The sequence below is a fragment of the Embiotoca jacksoni genome, unplaced genomic scaffold (genome assembly GCF_022577435.1).
Source record: "Embiotoca jacksoni isolate LCO1_2020_lvr unplaced genomic scaffold, fEmbJac1.0.p SCAF_38, whole genome shotgun sequence".
NCBI classification, from domain to species: domain Eukaryota; kingdom Metazoa; phylum Chordata; class Actinopteri; family Embiotocidae; genus Embiotoca; species Embiotoca jacksoni.
In genome coordinates, this window is record NW_027185390.1 from 2,416,110 (window position 1) to 2,436,736 (window position 20,627).

Here is a 20,627-nt window from a genome sequence, read left to right on the forward strand (position 1 = left end):
TCGAAGTGTGACAGGGACGATCCTCGCCGCCGGATTGGTCCGCTGCGCGTGTGTTACGCGCACGCGCGCTTCCGGCCGGGTGTAAGAGAAAGAAGAAACACACGCGGGGGAGGGGAGGGGAGGGAGGGGACGGGGGGTGGGGGGGGGGAGAGAGAGAGAGATAACGGTTTTTAGGAGAGTTTGGGAAGAGCGGATACACAGATATTACGCTGCGCCGGGGAGAGGCACGGACACTGCTCGTAACGTGGAGCTGCTCGCTATGCCAGGTCTCGGAAGACTATTAGGAGACATGTCTCCGCTGTAGGTGATATAAGAAACGAGCGCAGGTATTTATTCTAGCGAGAAGGCTTGTTGTTGTTGTTGTTGTTTTTTTTTACATGCGGTCCGTCTAAATTGGATAACGAAGGAGGAGGGGGGGGGGGACGGGAGAGCGAGCAACAAGTGGAGTTTGGCCGCGGGAGAGGCCGACATTTGTCTCACCCGACACCGGCTATGGAAGAGCAGAAGGAGCCCAGCAGCGGCCGGGACTCGACCGAGGAGGAGAGCATGTCCCTGTCGCCGAACCTCCCATCCCCTGCCATGATCTTGCCCCACCAGGCCGCCCAGCAGGCCCACAGAACCACGAACTTTTTCATCGACAACATCCTCCGGCCGGACTTCGGCTGCAGGAAGGAGCCCGGCTACCGCGACCGGAGCCTGACGCCGGGCCGGGAAAACGTCAACCCGCTGGGAGCGAGGCCGCCGCCGCCGCCGCACACCGGCAGCCTCTGCCTGGACTCCAACTGCAGCAGCGACAGCACGTCGTCGTCGCCCTCCTCTTCTTCTTCCTCTTCCTCCTCGTCGTCGTCGTCGTCTTCGTCGTCCACGTCCTCGTCGCCGTCGTCCAAGCAGAACTCGTCGAAGCAGGGCGAACCGGCGAGCAACGGGACGGGCAGATACGCAGACAGCCCTTCGTCAATTATGGTTATGAGTGGCAGCAATGGAGGGTCTACGACCACCACGAAGGACAGCCAGCCGCTGTTGTGGCCCGCTTGGGTTTACTGTACGCGGTACTCGGACCGGCCCTCATCTGGTAAGGCGCTAGTAGTCCCCGAATTACACCGTTTTGGGGTGCTTGAGTGCTGGGGAACTTTTGCTGTCTCTCTCCGCGGTATTATTAAACTCCTTCATGACACTTAAAAAAAAAAATTGTTTTTTTTTAAAAAAAGACTCAGACTTTAACGTTGGCAGCTCACTATGTCTTTTTTTTTATTATTATTATTTTTTTTTTTTTACTGTAATGCTTCCTAATGTGCTTTGGAAAAATAAAAGCCGGTATGAAATAAAGTATTAAGCAGAAATTACCGAAATAAAACGTAAAATGAAATCATAAATATTAAAATAGGGTGTAAAAAGGGAAGCATATACAAAGCAGGCAAAAGCTTGATTAATTTTCATAACCCTTCTCATATATATATATATCGCAAAAATAAAAGCACATGTGAGTTGTTGTTTATGTTTTGTAGTTTTGGGGGGTATTTACAATAACAAAGCTTCAAAATAAGGGCACATCATTTTTCAGGGCGACTCAAGTGAGCAGTTTTAAAATTTCTCTTTAATAAATGTAACACAGGCCGCCATCCATTTAAAGTGTGGACTGAGCCTGCATGTTGTTTCTGTTTGGGGTGAGAACAATACTTCTGTGTGTTTATTGGCAAACACAAAAACATGGTGGCAAATATATATTGACAGTGGACGTTTATGGGGGAAAAAAAAGAAAAAAGGAAAGTATATATTTTAAGCATTTTGCTTGCATTAAAATCCAAGTTATATATATATATATATAAAAAAGGAAAAACAGCTGGATTACTGTAAAATATACCAACAGAAGTCATTCCCCTCAATATTATACATTGTTGAATGGTCCTTACTACAAATACATTGTATAAATAGTTGATTAAAATGTGATTTTAAGGGCTAGTAAAACAACATCATGCTCACAAGTGTGTCCTAACTTTAAGAGCAAATAGATTATTATTTCAGACAAATGTTTTAGGGCTTCCTTTTGTCTGCTTTATTTCCAGATTTAACCAAATAAATTTAGCTTTTCAATTGCAATGACTTTGTCTTCTGATTTTTCAGTGGTCACGAAAAGGTGAGGCACTGTGATGGAAGAGGCGCAGAAAATCCACCCATTTTTTTTTGTAGTTATTTCAAAAAAATTTAAAAAAAAAAAAGCAGAGGGCTGACGAAAACATTTAGTGTCCGAGGTGTATATTCATGTAGGACTTTAAATCTGACCTGTTTTTTTTTTTTTGTGAGCTTGAAATTGGCGCAGCAGAGGATGCTCTCGGTGTCCGGAGACAAATGGGGAGAGGTGTTAAAGAATGTGGAAGATTATTATTATTATTATTATTATTATTAATAGGACTGAAAGTACTGTTAAATACGACTTAAAGCCAGTGAATACAACATGAATCCCATTGATGTTTTGAATGGGTTCAGTGGTCCTGCTTGTGTTAAAGTGAAGGTCAAAGGCCCTACCCCTTACTTTTTGTATTGTTTGTTTTTGTTATCAAATATTTAATTCTACTTTTTGCTTCTTTTTTGTTGTTGCCTACACGTGGTATCAGAGCGTGTGGCATTGAACGAGCAGTTTCATCCTGGCTTTGTGCGTCCTTGTGCGTAACGCCAAACCCCCCACCCCACCCTCACCCCCCCCTCACCCCTTTCACCCCTGAGTTATCACTGCACGTTTAGCTCCTATTTCGTTTCTCAGTTTAATGTGACGGTGCATTCAGGCCGTCAACGCAACGCCGCAGTCGTGTTTATTAATGAACTCGGGATGGATCGGGTTCGCCGGTACTTGCAGACACGGTGCGTGGGTGATGTGAAAAGTCTGCAGCTCCGGGACTCTCTCTCTCTCTCTCTCTCTCTCTCTCTCTCTGTCGCGTCCAAAAGTGTTTTCATTAGAAGCGTGGCGGCGGGTTGGACGCTTGTTTTTGGCGACCTAACACAAAACCTCGAGTGGGTCGACCGAGCAACGAGATGGAAGCCAAAAAATACGCGACATGACTACATGCAATTATTCTTCTTTTAACATTTGTTTGTTTGTTTGTTTGTTTTTTGGGGGGGGGGGGCATTATTTCACCGGCATAAAGTTAAAGGTTCGTGTTTGTTTCTGCAGTGCCGGACGCCGCCACATGCTCTCCTCTGATTGGCCGAGTTCACATCCAAGGCATTTATGAACGCACACCTACCAAACAGACGTCTAACGTGTTAAATAGTTATTAAAAAAAAAGGGTGCGTTCGTGTTTTAAAACCTCGATGAGACGTCGACCTCTGAATATTCAGAGTAAGAATTGCAGAGAAAAATGTGTAATGCGTGTTATTTATCATTAATTCAAAAGAGAAAAAAAAAACGCGATGGAAATGGATGCATTGAGATAGCGGCCAGGCAGGAGTCTGTTTTTTTTTTATTTTTTTTTTATTTTATTTTGTCTAGTAAAAGCATTAATTAGTTTTATTTTGAAAGCTGATTGCACTGTATTCCTGGTTTGGGACGAGGCCTGTAAGGGGGCACGGCGCGGCGTGCGAATGGCCTCTGATGTAACCTTCAGGGTCGAGCAGATCAGGTGTGTTCACTGACCTCACACCAAGAAGGTTTGTTGACCTACATTTGAGCAGACAATAAGACGAGACGGTCACTATCAGGGCACCTCCGCGCGCCTAAATGTGTGACACCGTGTCCGTGGTCCAGCCTTAGAATAAATATTTTATTTCCATTGTTGTTTGCACACCAGGCCCGAGGACACGGAAACTGAAAAAGAAGAAGAGCAGCAAGGAGGACAAGCGGCCCCGGACAGCGTTCACGGCCGAGCAGCTGCAGAGACTGAAAACCGAGTTCCAGGCCAACCGGTACATAACGGAGCAGCGCAGACAGTCGCTGGCCGGGGAACTCAACCTGAACGAGTCCCAGATCAAAATCTGGTTCCAGAATAAGAGGGCCAAGATTAAAAAGGCCACCGGCTACAAGAACGGCCTGGCGCTGCAGCTCATGGCGCAGGGACTTTACAACCATTCAACGACCACCGTGCAGGAGGAAAAGGAGGAGAGCGAGTAAGCGCGGCTCCGGAGGCTCCGGAGGCTCCGGACACCCCCCCCCCCCTCCCCCCTCCCCCCTCTTCCCTCCTCATGCGCAAAGGCCGCAGCCGGACGCTCGTGGAGATAATGACTCATAACTGAACTGGAAGTGGGGGGGGGGGGGGGGAAACGCTATTTAAAAAAAAAAAAAAACGAAAGAAAGGAAAAAAAACAAAAAACAGATCCCTGTTTATGGTAACAGTATATGGACATAATTCTATAAATGAACGATCGTTATTAAAGTTTATATAGCCACACAGTTACCATGTTGTACACAGTATATTTAATTTCCAGACTCACCTCTCTTCCGCCTCTTTCCTGTCTCTTCGCGCTGTTTTGAACGTCTCATTAGCTCTTTGTGGTCCCCTCCATATTTTCCTCCAACACTGACGTCAGTCCGCAGACTCAAACAAGCCAAAGATTTTAATATGTTCACGTGTAGTCTGAAATAATAATAATAAAACAAAACAAAAATAACAGGAGTTAATGGACTAAATTATTCTTTATTTCCGGTGATACAAAACAAAAGCGTTTTGTTGCAATATTTGGGAATAAAATACGATTTAAATATATTGTAACCTGTCATTACATGTCATACTGATTCATTATAGTTCATTGGTAATTTATAGAGAATTTGTAAAATGATTATTTCATCAGCAGCATGACTGGACTTCCAAACATCAATATAAATAGGAGTATAAAATAAGGGCATGCAAGTTTAAAGGAGCAAACCGTAATTACTAACACGCTTTGAAATTCTCTCTGACCATATATGAGGGTTATTTAATATTTTTGTATTATTTTCATGTTTAAGAGAGGTGATGGGCAGAGACAGACATCCAACACACACAGCTCATGTTTCACACACACACACACACACACACACACACACACACACACACACACTGCTTGTTCCTCCTTAATGGATAACATTTCACCTATTAAACTATTCTGGGCATTTTACAAGTTTTCACCTCGCTGCTGAACTTTCACTGCGAGCAGCTCGTCGCTGAACTTTAAAGATACACCAGAAGAAATGGGTCACTGACATCCCTTCAGTCTGCTTCTCTTTTGTGGGAAAAACCCTTCGTTCCTGGATTCTTTTGGCCTGTTTGGCCTGACGTGACCTCAGGTTCAGGTTTGACTGAGCCTGGCTGTGAACTCTGTGACATGGCGTGTGTGTGTTTTTGTGTGTGTTTGTGTGTGTGTGTGTGTGTGTGTGTGTGTGTCGCACTCTAAGGTCAGCGAGAGCAGACAAACATTATGGGCTCTGCAGAAGTTTGTCTGGGTTTGAGAAAGTTATTGACACTCTAGCTGTTATCGTTTCAACGATACAGTTTTTCTTTCCATTTTTACAGCCTATAGCTTTTTTTATTTTTTACGTTTTACATTTTTTTATTGTATACTGCTGTGAAAAATGTTACATTTTAATCCTCAATTTCAATAATCTCCAGCAATGTGCAGGAAGAGATAGCCTATATATTTACATGCAGGTCTCAAACCGATGGAAATTAGATTGAGGGTTTTTATACAAGGAAAACTGGACGATTGTTTTTCATCATCTTTATTTTCAGAACAAAAACAACCCAAAAACACACGTGGCCGGCTGTACGGTCATCGTCTTGTATTTCTTTCTTTATCAGTTATTAGGAAGCAGTCCTACTTTTTATTTGCCCTCAGTTCCACTCACATCACCCAGCGTGTGGAAGTGACACTGCCTCTGACCAATATTCAGTGTTTACACCGTGCAGTCCTGCTGTTTTCAGGCAAACTCCCAGCCCATCCTCCTATTGCAAAATGTCCTCCCTGGCAAGGCGTTTCGCATGAAATCAGTTTTCAAATTGGATGAAAAAGGCCCCTGAGGTCTAGTTTTGTTTTTGTTTTTTTTACTCAAAGTTTATATTCATGCCGATTTATTTCCCATCACAATAAAATCCAGATTTTTTTTTTCTATGACAAAAACAAGCAAGAGAGGCGTCCTCAGCGTGAGTTTTTTTTTAATTCGACGAAAAAAGTGGGTGAGTTCCGGGGGCCGTGCGCGCAGGCGGCTCCGGGCGGGCTCCGTTGACATGCACGAGTGTGCTCTAAACAGCCCGGCGTGATTTATATTGTTTCTGTTTTGTTCCGTCGCTTCTACACAACTGATCGTGGATAGGATTATTTAATTAAGAGCTAACGAGCCTGCAGAGGTCTGCAGCGGAGGAGTTCACGGCCTCCGCGTTTCGAGCTTTTTTTTTTTTTTTTAATTATTTCCAAATGCCGCCGCTGCGTTTGTGTGCAGCTCTGCCTATAGAGCGCGGATTTAATAAGCGCACGGCGTAGCCTGCTAATAATTGATTTCAAATAAGGACGACCGGGGACTCGCTGTCAGTGTAAAAGGCAGGTTCTTCCGCAGGTTTCAGCTTTTAATTAACATTTGATCCGAAAACGCTGAGCTTGTTTACTTATTTACATATGCAGACCTACAGCTTAAGAGTATATGAGCAACTGGGAGACAGACACTGCATGCTCGTGAGTAGAAATTAAATCATTCTTGAAAAGGCTTACAAATGGTGACTAAAAGGTGATTTACAGGGCAAAAAACATGACCCCCCCCCCACCCCATAATATTGCGGCTTTTTGTATTATTCAAAGTTGATATGGGTTGTTCCTTTATTCCAGCCGAGCCCAGATTTGATGCAGCCCTATAATAACCGCCAGCCTCCCTGCAGCATCTCCTGCAGCCAATCAAAACCTCCAGGGGTCCTCGAAGGGGCCTTCCAGGGGACCCCCAGTAATATTAGCAACTAATTTAATGCCGCTATTCAGCAGCATTTATGAATGAATATTCATAGGACTTGATTTCAAATCTAATTTACTCGGCACATGATCACGTGTGCGTGTGTGTGCATTTGCTGACGGATGTAGTAACATTCTGGATGCTGCATGAGTTGAAGGCACTTGAACGTCACTCGGATGCACTTGAGGAATTAAAGAAGAAGTGGAGGATGTGTTTAGGGAAAGCCTAATGCGATTCCAGTGTCTGTGGCCATCTGGCCTGCATGTGTGAACAGAGGTGAGGACGCCGCCTGGCTTTTCACGGTCAGCTAACCCTGTAGCTCTAATATTATAATGATAGTTGCATTCCCCGCTGTGAATGCGGAAGAGGGTCTTATGACAGTGTATTTAAAATTCATACAATTATGAAACAGCGAGAGGGGGTTTCTCTAACCCCCCCCCTGCCCCTACACCCTCCCTCCCTCCCACCTTGTCATTGAGGAAGCCTAGGGTTTATCTGTAAAACAAAGAAAAGCCAGGGATCGTTTGCATAGTTAGCATAGTCTGCCTCCCAGGCACAATATGGATTTAATTTATATGCAAATGAAAGCAATAAAAGGAGAATACACACTGGAAATCTCCGCTGTTTGAAAGTGAGGGGGGGAGGGGGGGGGGGACGAGTTGGATTCGGAGCAGGTAGCACACGGGCACAAAAAAAAAAATTAAGCTTTATCAGCCCGAACAACGCTGTTATATAATATCCACAAAACTGCAGCTAACCAGCTCACTGTAAGAAAAAAAAAAGAAAAGAAAAGAAAAACACACAGCGGTGCAGAGGAGGAGATTTTCATTGTTTAGGAAAGTTACATTCATACAAATGCGGCAACAGCAAACACAATCAAAGAGTGTGGACACACTGAAGATGTCGCACACGCACACGCACACACACACGCACACACACACACACACACACACACACACACACACACCATGTACTCCACTATCTCCAATTGCTTTCCGCCAAAAATACAGCGTTCCCAGTGAACTTTGACCTCTTACACTTCATTCGCTGATAAAGTGATGCTTGTCCCACATTGCTATTTTACAGCTTTGATATATGATTACAATATTTACTTGCATTCTTTATACACATTCATAAAATAAAACGCATTATTATAGATTAATCACCTTCACAGCATTTAAAATATTTTCTCAACCAGCTCCGGCATTAAAATTATGCTTAAGAAATCAGTGATGTTAAAAATTAATTACATACATATAAATGTTGCACATTTGTGATGACAATTTGGCACTTTTATTTTGTTAAAAATGACCCAAAATGAAATCAATTTTCTTAAACTTCCATGTTGATAAATATAGTTGTGTTTTTCTTAGTTTTTATGCAAATGCCGGTTATTATTAGTCATTTCTTCAGGGTACATTAATGTTAAATGTGTCAATGGTGAAAATACGCGATTGCATTCCCCAAAAAAATAAGAAACATTTGCAAGAATTTACTTGCCAATTTTATTTATTCGGATTTAACACATTTTCAGAGTTTCTGATTCGGTGATTCACGCCAGAAATTCCTGTTCCAGTTGTAGAAGAAGAGAGGACAACAAACTCAGGTCGCCATCAGAAACATTCAGGCAAAACCACCTGTCATTCAAACAAACAGAAAAGGGTGTGTGTGTGTGTGTGTGTGTGTGTGTGTGTGTGTGTGTGTGAGAGTGCGACCTCGGCATCTCACGCAGTCTAAGTGTTGTTTAATCTGTGTTGGAAGTACAGTTTCAGCTACAGAGGTGAAGATAAACACAATAAAATGCACACATGCAGAGACATACAGGCACGTTTGAAAAGGAAAAGAAAGCCTGGGCTCACACACACACACACACACACACACACACACACACACACACACACACACACACACACAGAGCCTTCTTAGATCACCTCTCTGTGACGGCGGTGGTGGTAAGTCGAGAAATTTAGAGTAATTCCTTCCCAGCTGCTGCCTCCAAAAGGGGAGAGAAGAAGAGGGAGACAAAGACAGCGGTCCTTCATGTCTCTTCTTCTTCTTCTTCTTCTTCTTCTTCTTCTTCAGTTTTTTTTTTCTCCCTAAATTACTGCACATGCCCCGCTGCTCCCACATCGCATTGCCCTTTTCCCTACTGCATCCAAAATTGCTAAATTTGCCACGCTGCGGAAACGGAAAACACTCGCAACTAAGCAGGCTGCGGGGAGGAAGCGCTCGTTTTTTTTAATTTGTTTTCTTCCCGGACCGACATCCAAAACAGTGAAGTAAAGTGAGATTTTGCGGCTCATCCAGCTGTGTGATTCATTTGTTTCATCTGTTTTAGCCGACACGTCACTCTTCAATCGGGTAGGAAGAAGGAATCGGGTTTGGCACGGAGTAAAAAAAAGACAATTCAGCATTTCTAAAAATTCTTCCCTTGGGGGTTTTTGACTGTACGTTGGAAATACGCAGAACCATAATACTGTGTCGCTAAACAGTAAAAGCTGCACTTGTATTTACTAAAAGGGCTAAAAACAAAAATATACGCTTTAAATAATAAGACGATTTGACAAATAGCTGCTGGCATACAAATCACATAACCTTCATAATTTCTACAAATGGAGAGAAGTCATTTTGTCTGATGATAGGACATAAAACAAACTGCTCTTTTAGTTTACTTTTTCATTTTGACTTGGCCAATATAGGTTTTTTTCTGTTTGGCTCGGATTTAATCTTTATATCGATTTTAATGTAATAAATCAACTTATGGCCCATATTATATTACACATTTGTGTGATTTAAAGATAATACAGCTGCACCAAATGACATCAATCCTACTAGCAGGAGTCATTAGCTCTGGACGCTAGTTAGCTTCAGCAGGAGTTCAGCTGGGTTTTTAATTCTGTCACGAGCAACTTTTGCTATTTAATTATGATTGAAGAGCCAATACGTCAGTTTGTATATAAAAAGATATATAAATGTTGTTTTAGATGCGAGCTGGTTCAGCAGCTAGTTTACGTCGTTCAGCCGCCCTGCCTCAGTTGCTTTTCCACGTTTGTGTTGTGGCGGCTTTGAAAGATTTACACGCTATTTTGACTAGTGTGGTTGGGTTTTATATCGTAACAATTGAGTTTTAAGTCAGAAGAAAGCCAAATAAAAACAGCACACGAGGACGGTAAATACAGCAAAAGACATCGATGAGTTTAATGTTTAAATTTCAGTTTCACTTTGAGCACGAAGACAAAAATTTTGGCCTTCGCTCTTCAAATATTATTAGTTTGTCTGAACTCCTGAGGGGTCAAGTCCTGTCGTACTTGCCTTGGAGTAACATTTGTTTTGTGTGTGTGTGTGTGTGTGTGTGTGTGTGTGTGTGTGTGTGTGTGTCGTCTTATGAGACTGTTTTTTTTGCCCCAGCGGTGCAAAGATACAGAAAGATGAGTTCTCACCAGGCGGGAAGTTTACTCATGACTTACTGTGGCCTGTCAACGGGACTGCACTGTCTCAGACACACACACACAAACACACACACACACACACACACACACACACACTAATACAAACGGACAAAGGTGGCATTGAGAGGGAACCTCCCACAATGCAGCGGAGCGTCCGGGGGTGGGGGGGGATCTCTGCTCCAACAGCCGTGATCTCACCGAGCTAAATCCAGATTACATGGAGGATATACGCAGCGCCACTTGTTTACTCTGCCCATCAGGGGGTGATTGGAGCAGAGGGGGGGGGGCATCACTAACTGACTGCAAACCTTCTCTTTTTGTTTCTTTTTACACACTAAGTAATTAAATTGTGTAAAAGTGTGAAGTTTATTGGTGTGAAGATGCTTCTTTGCATCATAAAATGAAGCTAAAATGTCCCAGAGGCGCAATTTCCCAACCGCACAAAGGCTGGTTTCCATCGCTGTAAAAACAACCATTTTTCAAAGGGACTCTGGTGTGAAGTGAGTGTTCGCATATGTGTCAGACAGGGAGCAAACTTACATCTTTTGGCTCCACTCCTCTTCAACCACCTCTGTATTTTTTTCGGAAGACCGATCTGCTAACAACACGATGTCATTCATGAGCAGCGCACTTAAAAGACGGTTATTCTGCTCTAATTAAAAACCAAGCGTCACGAAAATGACAGTGCATCTCCGGCCGCAGATATGTGGCACACGGCGCGTCACGTTCAAGCGCTTTTTCGTCTGCTTCGTCACGCAGCGCGCTAATCGGTGTGAAAACTTCGACAGGGTGCAGAAATACAAACACAAAGGAGGAGATGAGTGAATTTGGAGTATTTGTACTAGAATTGTGGATTTTATCTGAAAAGGGGCGGGAGGAAAAAAAAAAAAAGGGACATTTAAAGACATTTAATCCTAAATGCTTTTGTTTTTCTGAGTCGTGGGTTGCACATTTTAGGATCTTATGGATCGTAGGTGTACACACACACACACACACACACACACACGCGCACACACACACACACACACAGAGCGAGAACAAAGGCAGGGTACACCTGGGATTTCCCCTGTTGTATATGGGTGGCCACGCGCACCTCTGCCTCTTCTTCATGCCTTCCACATGTGGAAGCACTTTATCTTCCCGCCGCCTCTCTAACTCTGCCTCACTGTCTTCTGTCCCGGCCTGCGAACCACCGAGAAAAAAAAAAAAAAAAAAAAAAAAAAAAAAGCCGTGAGAACAAGATGGCCATCGGTGAAGGCGGCGATCTCGCCCGCTGCCCCGCGGAGAGGCATATTTTGGAGAGTTTGTGACGAGAACCGAAGGCACCGCGACCATCCGTTAGCTGCCGCTAACCTGTTAGCTTCTCTTTTAACAACAACAACAACAACAACAAAATCATTTGTGGCTTTTTTAGTCATCAGAAATAAAACAATGGCCGCCCTCCTGCCCTCCTCTCACACTTCAAACGTGGCGCTCTCTCTCCCTCACTCCTCTTTCCCCGCCTCGTCTTTCATCGCGGCGGCCCTAAAGGTGCCGAGAGGTGATGCGGGGAAGCGATTAGTCATATTCAATTTACATACGGCTGTCACGGAGCTCCTCCGGGCTGAGCGCTGATGTCATCTGTGCGTGGGGCCCCCGGCGGCCACCCGGCGCATGGGAAGACTTCTCGCTGTCATGGCGGGGCAGGGGGTTGGAGGGGAGAGGGGAGAGAGGGGGCGGAGGGGAGGCAGGAGAAAACCTTCCCTCTGATGGGAGCACTATCGCTGCTCGAGCCGTATGATGAATGTGGGTCGGCACTTTCGTGTGCACGTGTGTGTTTGTGTAAGCTGTGAAATCTGTGCATATGCTTTCCCTGCATGGTACTGGCAGCGTGCGGACGGACAGCAGGAAGGAAGTATTTTTAAATCTGAGCTGGAATTCAAAGATTTTTTTTTTTTTTTTTTTTTTTTTGCTATGAGATGAGCAGATGTATCTTTAGCGTTTGTTTGGACTGTCAGAGGTGCACAGTTTCAATTTTCTACCATCAGAGCGCCCCCCCTGATATTAATGTCCTCCAAGCATGGACTGATTTATTCCTATGGAAGTCACTCGCTGGCACGTACTCTGAAAGACACCACGTTTCTGCAGGAGACCTGATGCTTTCAGACTTTCCAAATTTCATTGAATTTTTTATGGATCAAATTCACCTTTTTTTTTTTTTTTACAGATGATTCTATGTGGTGGAAGAAACGTCTTTTGGTCCAGTTTGGACCAGTTGTAGTGATGCATTTTGGCCACTGCACCAAAATCACCCTTCATTTTTGGTACGTGTTGACTTATATCATAATAAAAAATAATAAATCCCAGCTGGTTAATCTTCTTCATGAGCTTGTAAATTGCAAGTGGAAATAAAACTTTACAGCACGTTAGTTTGGTGCTTTAACTGGATGTTTTAACTCGCTGACAGCAGAAAACACAAACTACATGGTGGCTTATTTAAAAGGGAAATACATCGGCAGACAGATGCGCTACTTTGGAGGTACAGCAGCAACAGTCAGGGAAAGTTTAAAGAGATTTAAAGTTATTGATCAAACCCCACTAATTCATCAAACTGGAGAAGCCGGGGCAAAATGAGAGAACACCACATTTAAACCAACTCAGCAAGGATGTCGGGGAGCGTTATCTGTCTCCCACATCATCTATTAACAACCCCGGTTGAACAGGTCCGGTCTCGGTTTGCTTGCAGACACTCTCACACGCACGCGCGCTCGCGGCGGCGGTTCGCGAGGGCGGTCGATTGCTTCCGCGCTCCCCTTGCAGAAATATTAATTCAAATACGTCTCTGAACTCCTCGAGGGGTCAAGAGCCGGCAGTCCATTTTGCAGTCGGCTGCTCGGAGCTCGCGCAGTTTATAGTGAACAGCCACTGGCGGGCGTCCAGCGGAGGAAGTCCAAGTTATTTATGAAGCCTCGCTTGACAAAAGACAGTAAAGCTTCCCGTATTCAGCGAGTCTGGCTGCTCCGCCGCTGACGATGAATCCAATTTGCTGCAGTCGAGAGCGAGTAATTTAATGGACAGCGGGGTTGAGTGTAAGTACAGTAATCCACATCATCTTAAACCAATATTCAACTCCACACACACACACACACATATATATATATATATATATATACACACATGTATGTATTTCTTTTATATGTGTGCACTTTCAGTCATATTCACATGCACACAATATCAGATGCATACACACACACACGCACGCACACACACACACACACACACACACACACACACACACACACACACACACACACACACACACACACACACACACACACACACACACACACACACACACAAAGGCCAGAAGTTCAGGTTACACGGCCGACTCATCTCTGGATGGAGGCAGCAGAATGCGAGACCGTGAATAACTGTTTTAACACACAGCCGGCACAATGTGTGGTCTGTGACATACCATGTGAAGCACAGCTCTCTGTCTGTCTGTCTGTCTGTCTGTATCTGTGTGTGTGTGTGTGTGTGTTGACGTCAGTCTATCAGTGTGCATGTGTTCCATCTTCATCATTCTGTGTTGCTGTCACAGTCATGAGAGGAAATCTCCAGAATCCGATTTGTTTATGTTTTGTCTCTGGTTTTACCTGATTTTAAATGACTTTCCTGTATTTTCTACACCTCGATATTTAAATGTAACACTGTATGTTATGTTATGTACATGTTCAGTAGCTGAGCCTTTATTTTTGGGATTAAACCTTAAACCTCGAGCTTCATAAACACTTGTGATTGTGGCTGATATTAGCTTCAGTGTCGATGTATATTGTGGACATTTGGTGACGTAATGTATTTTGAAGCGACTCGGGAGGAACAAACCTTCCCTGGTTCTGGCTTTTTAAAACTTTTGGATTTCCTGCTTTTATAGTAGAAAAACTTTTTTTTTTTTTTTTTTTGTGCTTTGGACAGTCAGACTGACAAAACAAAACAACGGCGTATTTAATAAAGAAAATCATTGGTGAAGCCCTGCAAAAGTGTGCATTTACGTCACATGCTCATGTTAAGAAACAAATATAAGCTGATGTAGATCATCGTTTACATCATCGATTATTTGTTCGATTGTTTGGTCTTTTCAGTGTCAGAAAATGGTGAGAACGCAAAGCCGAAGGCTCAGCCGAAATTGTCTTGTTTTGTCCCGACTGACAGCACACAATACAAGTTCTTTTTCGTGTTTATCATCTATCATTTTTTTTTTTTTTTTAAATAAAAAAATGACAATTAATCAAGTTGGTGTTTCATTTCCTGTTCTCATTTTCAGCAGCTAAACGATTAATGGACTAATTGTTGCATTATAAAAACATTTTTTTATGTGTTTTTGGGCTTCGGCTTCTTTTTTCGGACGGGGGGGGGGGGGGGGGGGGGGTGTTTTTATATTTAGCAGCAACTAATACCACAGAGCAGTCTTCGCCGTTTGGTCACGGTTGAGGGGCGGTCGCAAAAACTCATCTCAACCGACCTTCAAACTCCAAAACAAACAGTTATTGGTGCAAAACAAACAATATACAGTGTTGGAAAAAAAAAAACATAGCCTGTATCACACGTCAACAAAAAAAAAAAAACTGCGTACTTATATGTGCAGGGTGGAACAAATATTTAGTGCGTAAGATCTCAGATGCGGATGATGCGATAAGGACGATAACCACGAGCGAATCATCTCCACTCTGACGTCACGGTCAAACCCTTTCTGATCATCCGTGTGGACTTTATTTCTCTGATTTTTTTCTTTTGGGCGTCCCTGCTCCTTCGCCTCTCTCCAACAGGTGTGCGGCTGAACACCTGCGACGCTGCCCCTGTGACCAATCGGAGGGGGTCAAAGTTCAAAACGCGCAATGCGGAAGACGCGGGCGTCGTTCTCCGAGACGTTACGACGCGGCACAAAAAAAAAAAAAAAAAAGAAAAAGAAAAAGAAGAGAAACTAATTTTGTTTTCTTTTCGCCTCCGCCTGCCTCTGTGCATTAAAGTCAGGACTTCAGAAATCATCGAGAGCAGATGGCCGCGAGGCAAAAAACAAACATCAGAGAAGCGAGCGGGAGGAAAAGGGAGGAAAAAGAGAGGAGCAGAAGGGAGCCGAAAGCTCTGCGTTTTCCCGTCAAAACTGCGGAAGATGAACCGCAGATGTTCGTCGACAGAAGATGAGCCGTCTCCAACAGCTGGTCGGGGATCGGATTTGTGTCAGCGCGCCGACGACCTCCTGCAACGACGCGATGGGCTCCGAAACCGCAAAGTGACACGGAGAGGGAGGATTTCTAAAAGTGAAAGGGATCTCTTACAGGTCCAGCGGCGCCTCGGAGCCCTCAACGTTGCCGGTCACGTTAGGAAGCGGTTGCGAGAGGCCGCCGTTCGCGTCGGCTCGCGGTCTGACCTTTAACCCCTGCACGACGACGTGTGTGCAGCGAAGACGCATCAAAGACTTTAAACTTTTCGGAAAATGCCGGCCATTTTTAGGCGGTGGGAATTCAGAGGTCCTGTCCATGTGTATGGTGTGTGTGTGTGTGTGTGTGTGTGTGTGTGTGTGTGTGTGTGTGTGTGTGTGTCCATGTGTTTTTCCCATGTCTGCACAGGAATTCACAAATACAGACTTCAGAGCAGTGTAACGCTGCTGCGTCAGGCTGCGTTCAAGAATAGCTTTCTGGTTACGTTCTTTCTGCGCGTTTCCTTCGAATGGGGGATAAAAAAAAATAAAAAAAATAAAAAAAAGTGAACACAGTCCACCGAACCGGGGCGGATGATCGCAGCGAGGGAAGCCGTTGGTAAAGCCAAGTGCAGTAAAGTTCATCGGTCGAGGGACTCGCCACGGTGTTTTGTTTGCAGTGTTCATATCCAAAGATAAAGGTTGCGCTGCATTCAAGAAAAGAAAAGTTGTCTTCAACGTCATTGAAAACAACTGCATTCAATTCAAAGCCGGCTCACCAGGACGCTTCATCGAACCGAGCCATCGTCGACCAACTTTGTTTCACCTGCAGCTCAGACGAGTAACGACGCAGCGAAACTATTTAGTGGCAAAAGATTTAGATACTCAAAGTAAAATACATCAACTGAAATCACTAAACGTTTACTGCCCAACTTACAATTAACCATCCAAACAAATCCAAAACAACTCTTAGAAATGTCCCCCCGGCTGCAGCGTGCATTTGGTGCGGTCCGGGACTCACAGTGCTTTTTGCATGTTTTGCATAAAGGAGTCCAGATGTATTGAACATTAATAACTGTTTATAAAAAAAGCTGCCTGGAAGTGAACGCGGTACTGAAAGTTCAAATCTGAGATTCGGTGGAGCTGCGGCTGCGGCCGTCCCGCTGCACAACAATCATCGTTTCTTCAGTAGATTAGCTCAACGGCCGTATTTATTAATAATAGTAGAGGGCGATATTAACTGTAATATTGAGCAGAATTTTAGAAAACCGTGTTGATGAGCCGCAGAGGATCGCCGACATGTGCGCAGCAGAAAAGTCACGTTCGCAGTCGGCCAGCCAAAAAAAAAAAATGCTGGAAAACGTTCACACTTTCGCAAGTGGTGCAAAAGTAAATAAATTAAAAAGTATCACGCGGGGCTCCGTCACGGGGGCCGTATCTCGCATTGGCGCTCTTTGTCTTGCGAAGACCTTTTCCTTGGTTCGAGCTGTGTTTGAAGACAGATGTGAGAAGCCTCAGTTTTTCATTACAGTGTTAAGTCGAGCCACATTGCGTCTTCTTTGGAGTTCCACTGGCTGCTGAGAAACAGATCCGTGGCCTTTATTTAGACTCGGTAGGAGATATTATTTAAATTACCGCAAAGTATTTTCAGATACACGCACTTAAAAATAACCCACCCGCACACACTCGCACACACTCTCCCCTCCCCTGTTCTCGCTCTCATCAATCAACTATTATCTATGCACACTCTTTGGGAGAAGCCGGCTGATTGTTTTTCCATTAAGTAATATTACTGCTACACATACAGCCACAGGTCGATGCCGAGCTCATTACGGCTGCGGGCTGATAATAATTAACCGCTAATGTGTGTAGAAACAGGCCCCCGGTGGGCTGACGGCGGAGCCGGGCGCCCCCCCGAGGAAACCGACGCAGCAGCTCGCCTCCACTGTTTATTTGGCTCACTTGCTGCACAAAGACTCCCGAGTGCGATTAAACAGGTGAGTTAAGCGGGAATTTAAAAGGAGGTGAGACTGCTGGGACTTTTCACTCAGCTCAGATGATCAGCATGAAAAACTTTGAATTTAAATTATTATTATTTTTTTTTTTTAAGACGAGTTTAGCTTTGTTTTGCATCAAATAAAACGCTCTTGAATTTGAATATGGAATGAATGCTTTAATCCATTCATGTAAACAAATGTCAGGTTGCCGAGTAGTGACTAACCTTCCCTTGTTCCTTCAATGGCAGGCAAGTTAATTATGACCAACATAAAGTCTGCTGTTAGAAATGTTAATGCACTTTTAACAAAGAGGCACAAAAGTCAGAATACAAGTTAAAGTGATTTAAAAAATGGTCTTCAATTTGCTAATATGCTATTAGAAAAATGTCGTCAATCTGTCTGCAAAAGAGTACGAAGGTGTGAAATATTTCAAGGTCCAAGTATCCTGCAGCGCTTTCTCAGAAGGTCAGAGGTCAGACTGATGAACATGAAGAACTATAAGTCAAACTGCAGGATGTCAGAGGAGGATGAAGTAAACATTAAACTGCTAAAAAAAAAAAAATCACTGATGCTTTACAGTAATCTGATTACCTTTGTTTTGTTTGTGTTCTTTAGTGTTTTGTTTTTTTTTAATTCATTTTGGTCCACATCAGCTTCACAACCAAACCCCAATTGAAAATATGTATTCATATACTTATTTATCAATTTAATTATTTATGTATTTACTTATTTATTTACCGAGTCACTAATTTACTTAATTTTTGTTTTTGTTTATTTCTTGATCACCTTTTAAAGTTTTTATTTATTTATCGTATTATTTGCTGCGCATGTATTTTCCTGTGTCTTGTTTTTGGCTTGATATGTTTTTTTAAGTTTCTTAAATTTTCTTATTGCACTCATTCTCTCTTTAATAATGTAAACGTCTTTCTGATTGCTCCTTTCTGATTTGTTCGATGTTGAACTTTGATTCAACCTCCGTCGCGTGTAAATGCGTCACATGCAGTGACTAACTCGGACTTGGTTTCACTTCGAATTCGATATTGATCGATTTCATAGCAGTTGCTGCCAGTTACTAACAGCTCACTGCCGTTTTTGATGTTTTTAGCGGTCGGTTTGTTTACTAGATGTTTCTTAATGAGAGTTCGGTCTCCATCTGTTCAGACTCGTCTAAAGCCAGACGCGGGGTTATCTTCTCCCACAGCAGAAGAAACGCTCAGCGACGGCGATCTTATTTACGTATTGACGGCTTGATAACATTGGTCTGGACGGAGCTCGGTTTGGAGAGCTGCCTGCGGAGGGGCCGAGCTGCCAGCTAACTGCTCATAACAAATCTACGAAGAGGGAGACGTCGTGATTTAGTGCTGATTAATTACAACCCTTCGTGAAGGCTGTCACATTAGAAAGTGGGCCCAACATCACGTTTATAAAATACAAGGGGGAAAATAACGATTCATTTATGCATGCCGTAATTTACAGCCGTCCGAAGGGATGACATAAACTCTCGGGTGTGGGAGGAGGGAAGGTTGAATAAGACGACACGTAGTCGGTCCATAAATCGATGTGGACAAAACGGAGAAGAAGGAACAAAACTGCAACGAGAGGCAGTTGGTGGAAAACAACAAAAAGTTGATTCCCTCTTGGGGGAAGTCTGGGAAGCCAGATGTTCACAAGCCTCACGCTCGCTGGAGTGCACGTTGGAGTACCAGTGTGCCTCCGTGTGTGTGTGTGTGTGTGTGTGTGTGTGCGTGTGTGTTAGAGAGAGGCGTTTCCTGATGTCCTGGCCAGATGTTGCTGATCCCTGCCACTCCAGAGAGGGAAGTTTAGAGGCAGCTTTACAGAATTAGGAGAGGAGGAAGTCAGACCCACCGGACAAATTTGGTTAGCTATTAAAATGAAATCAACTTTTTTGTGCGGAGGGTGGGTTTTTTGATTCGACCAAACATGACGTCGCTTTAAAGTTCTCAGAGAAATGTGGGGCAAAAAACAAAAAACAAAATCTAGATTAATTTTTTTTCTAGACGATCACTGTATTTTCTCGCCATCATAAATATGCAATTTAAACACATTTGTCATCTAAAATAGATTATTTTGAAATTCTTTACCAATTTATGATGTTATTGCTGTATGTTTTCTGAGGATTTTGTAGTTGCCGTTTGTTGATCTCATGGCATTTTTGGTTCTATTAAAGGGACAATTCACCGATCATGAGTAACCTGAGTAATGCGACAGTGATGTCATCGGGCAGTCTTGTTAAAGGCGCTAACGAGCTGCATTGTGGGAAATCTGGTTTTGGAGCTTGGCCAACACATTAGTGGACCTTTTCTTCCTCAATTTTGACAATGTTTCTTTTACAAAATGTCAAACAATAAATCTGTGACGCAGCCCTTTAATGACATCATGACCATTATCTGTCCACTGATTAGCGATAGATAAGGACACGACGATAATTTCAAGAATATTTTTTTGAAACAACTTCTGAGGATTTTATTAAATGTCAGAATAATTTCCACTGGCTTTAAAGGAATAGTTCAACATTTTGGATGAGATTTACATTAGAAGATCCGTGACAACCTCATCGGTGGGTTCGATTTAAAGAAGCTTAGCTCAGAATAAAGGCAGGAAACAGGTATTAGAGTTGCTGGATTGAGGATTTTGTTTGGAAAGAGCTCGGTTTCACATCTTTATAATATTTATGTTCAGCTAAGCTGACATTCGTTTGGCTCTTATTTCATCATTTTGCAAACAGACACGAGAGTGGTGTTATTTCTTTTTTTATCAGAAAAACATTCGTTTTGTAAATGAAAAAAAGAGTCACTGTCCCTGACCACACTGTTTCTTCTTCCCACGGGGATAAACATCAAGGCGCTAATTACGAAGCTAATTGAAACGGCACTGACATTAATCGATGATGATTGAAATGCTGATTGGATGCAATCGACTACAGTTTACTCTCACATGATCAATCGATTCTTTAACTGCAATCAGAAATGTTAATTGTAATTGCCTCATCGGCAAATTGGTTAATTTCAGGACCAATTAAAAGAACAAAGCCCATTAGATATGTCAAAAACAAAAGTGGAATTTCTTACATGCATGTTGCGTTT

General features: G+C 43.3%; 1 protein-coding gene across 1 annotated transcript; it reads left to right on the forward strand.

The window, feature by feature from the left end:
* Positions 1-190: 190 nt before the first annotated feature.
* Positions 191-4,601, forward strand: LOC138208475 (homeobox protein engrailed-1-B-like). The gene is made up of 2 exons (XM_069166357.1): positions 191-1,072; positions 3,783-4,601. Exons 1-2 carry the CDS (start codon positions 493-495, stop codon positions 4,100-4,102), a joined length of 900 nt encoding a protein of 299 aa, XP_069022458.1. The 5' UTR covers positions 191-492; the 3' UTR covers positions 4,103-4,601.
* Positions 4,602-20,627: the final 16,026 nt, after the last annotated feature.

Coding starts and splice junctions, on each gene's coding strand:
- LOC138208475 (XM_069166357.1), top strand. CDS start 493: ATGGAAGAGCAGAAGGAGCCCAGCAGCGGCCGGGACTCGACCGAGGAG. Junction 1,073..3,782: donor CTCGGACCGGCCCTCATCTG/GTAAGGCGCTAG, acceptor TTTGCACACCAG/GCCCGAGGACACGGAAACTG.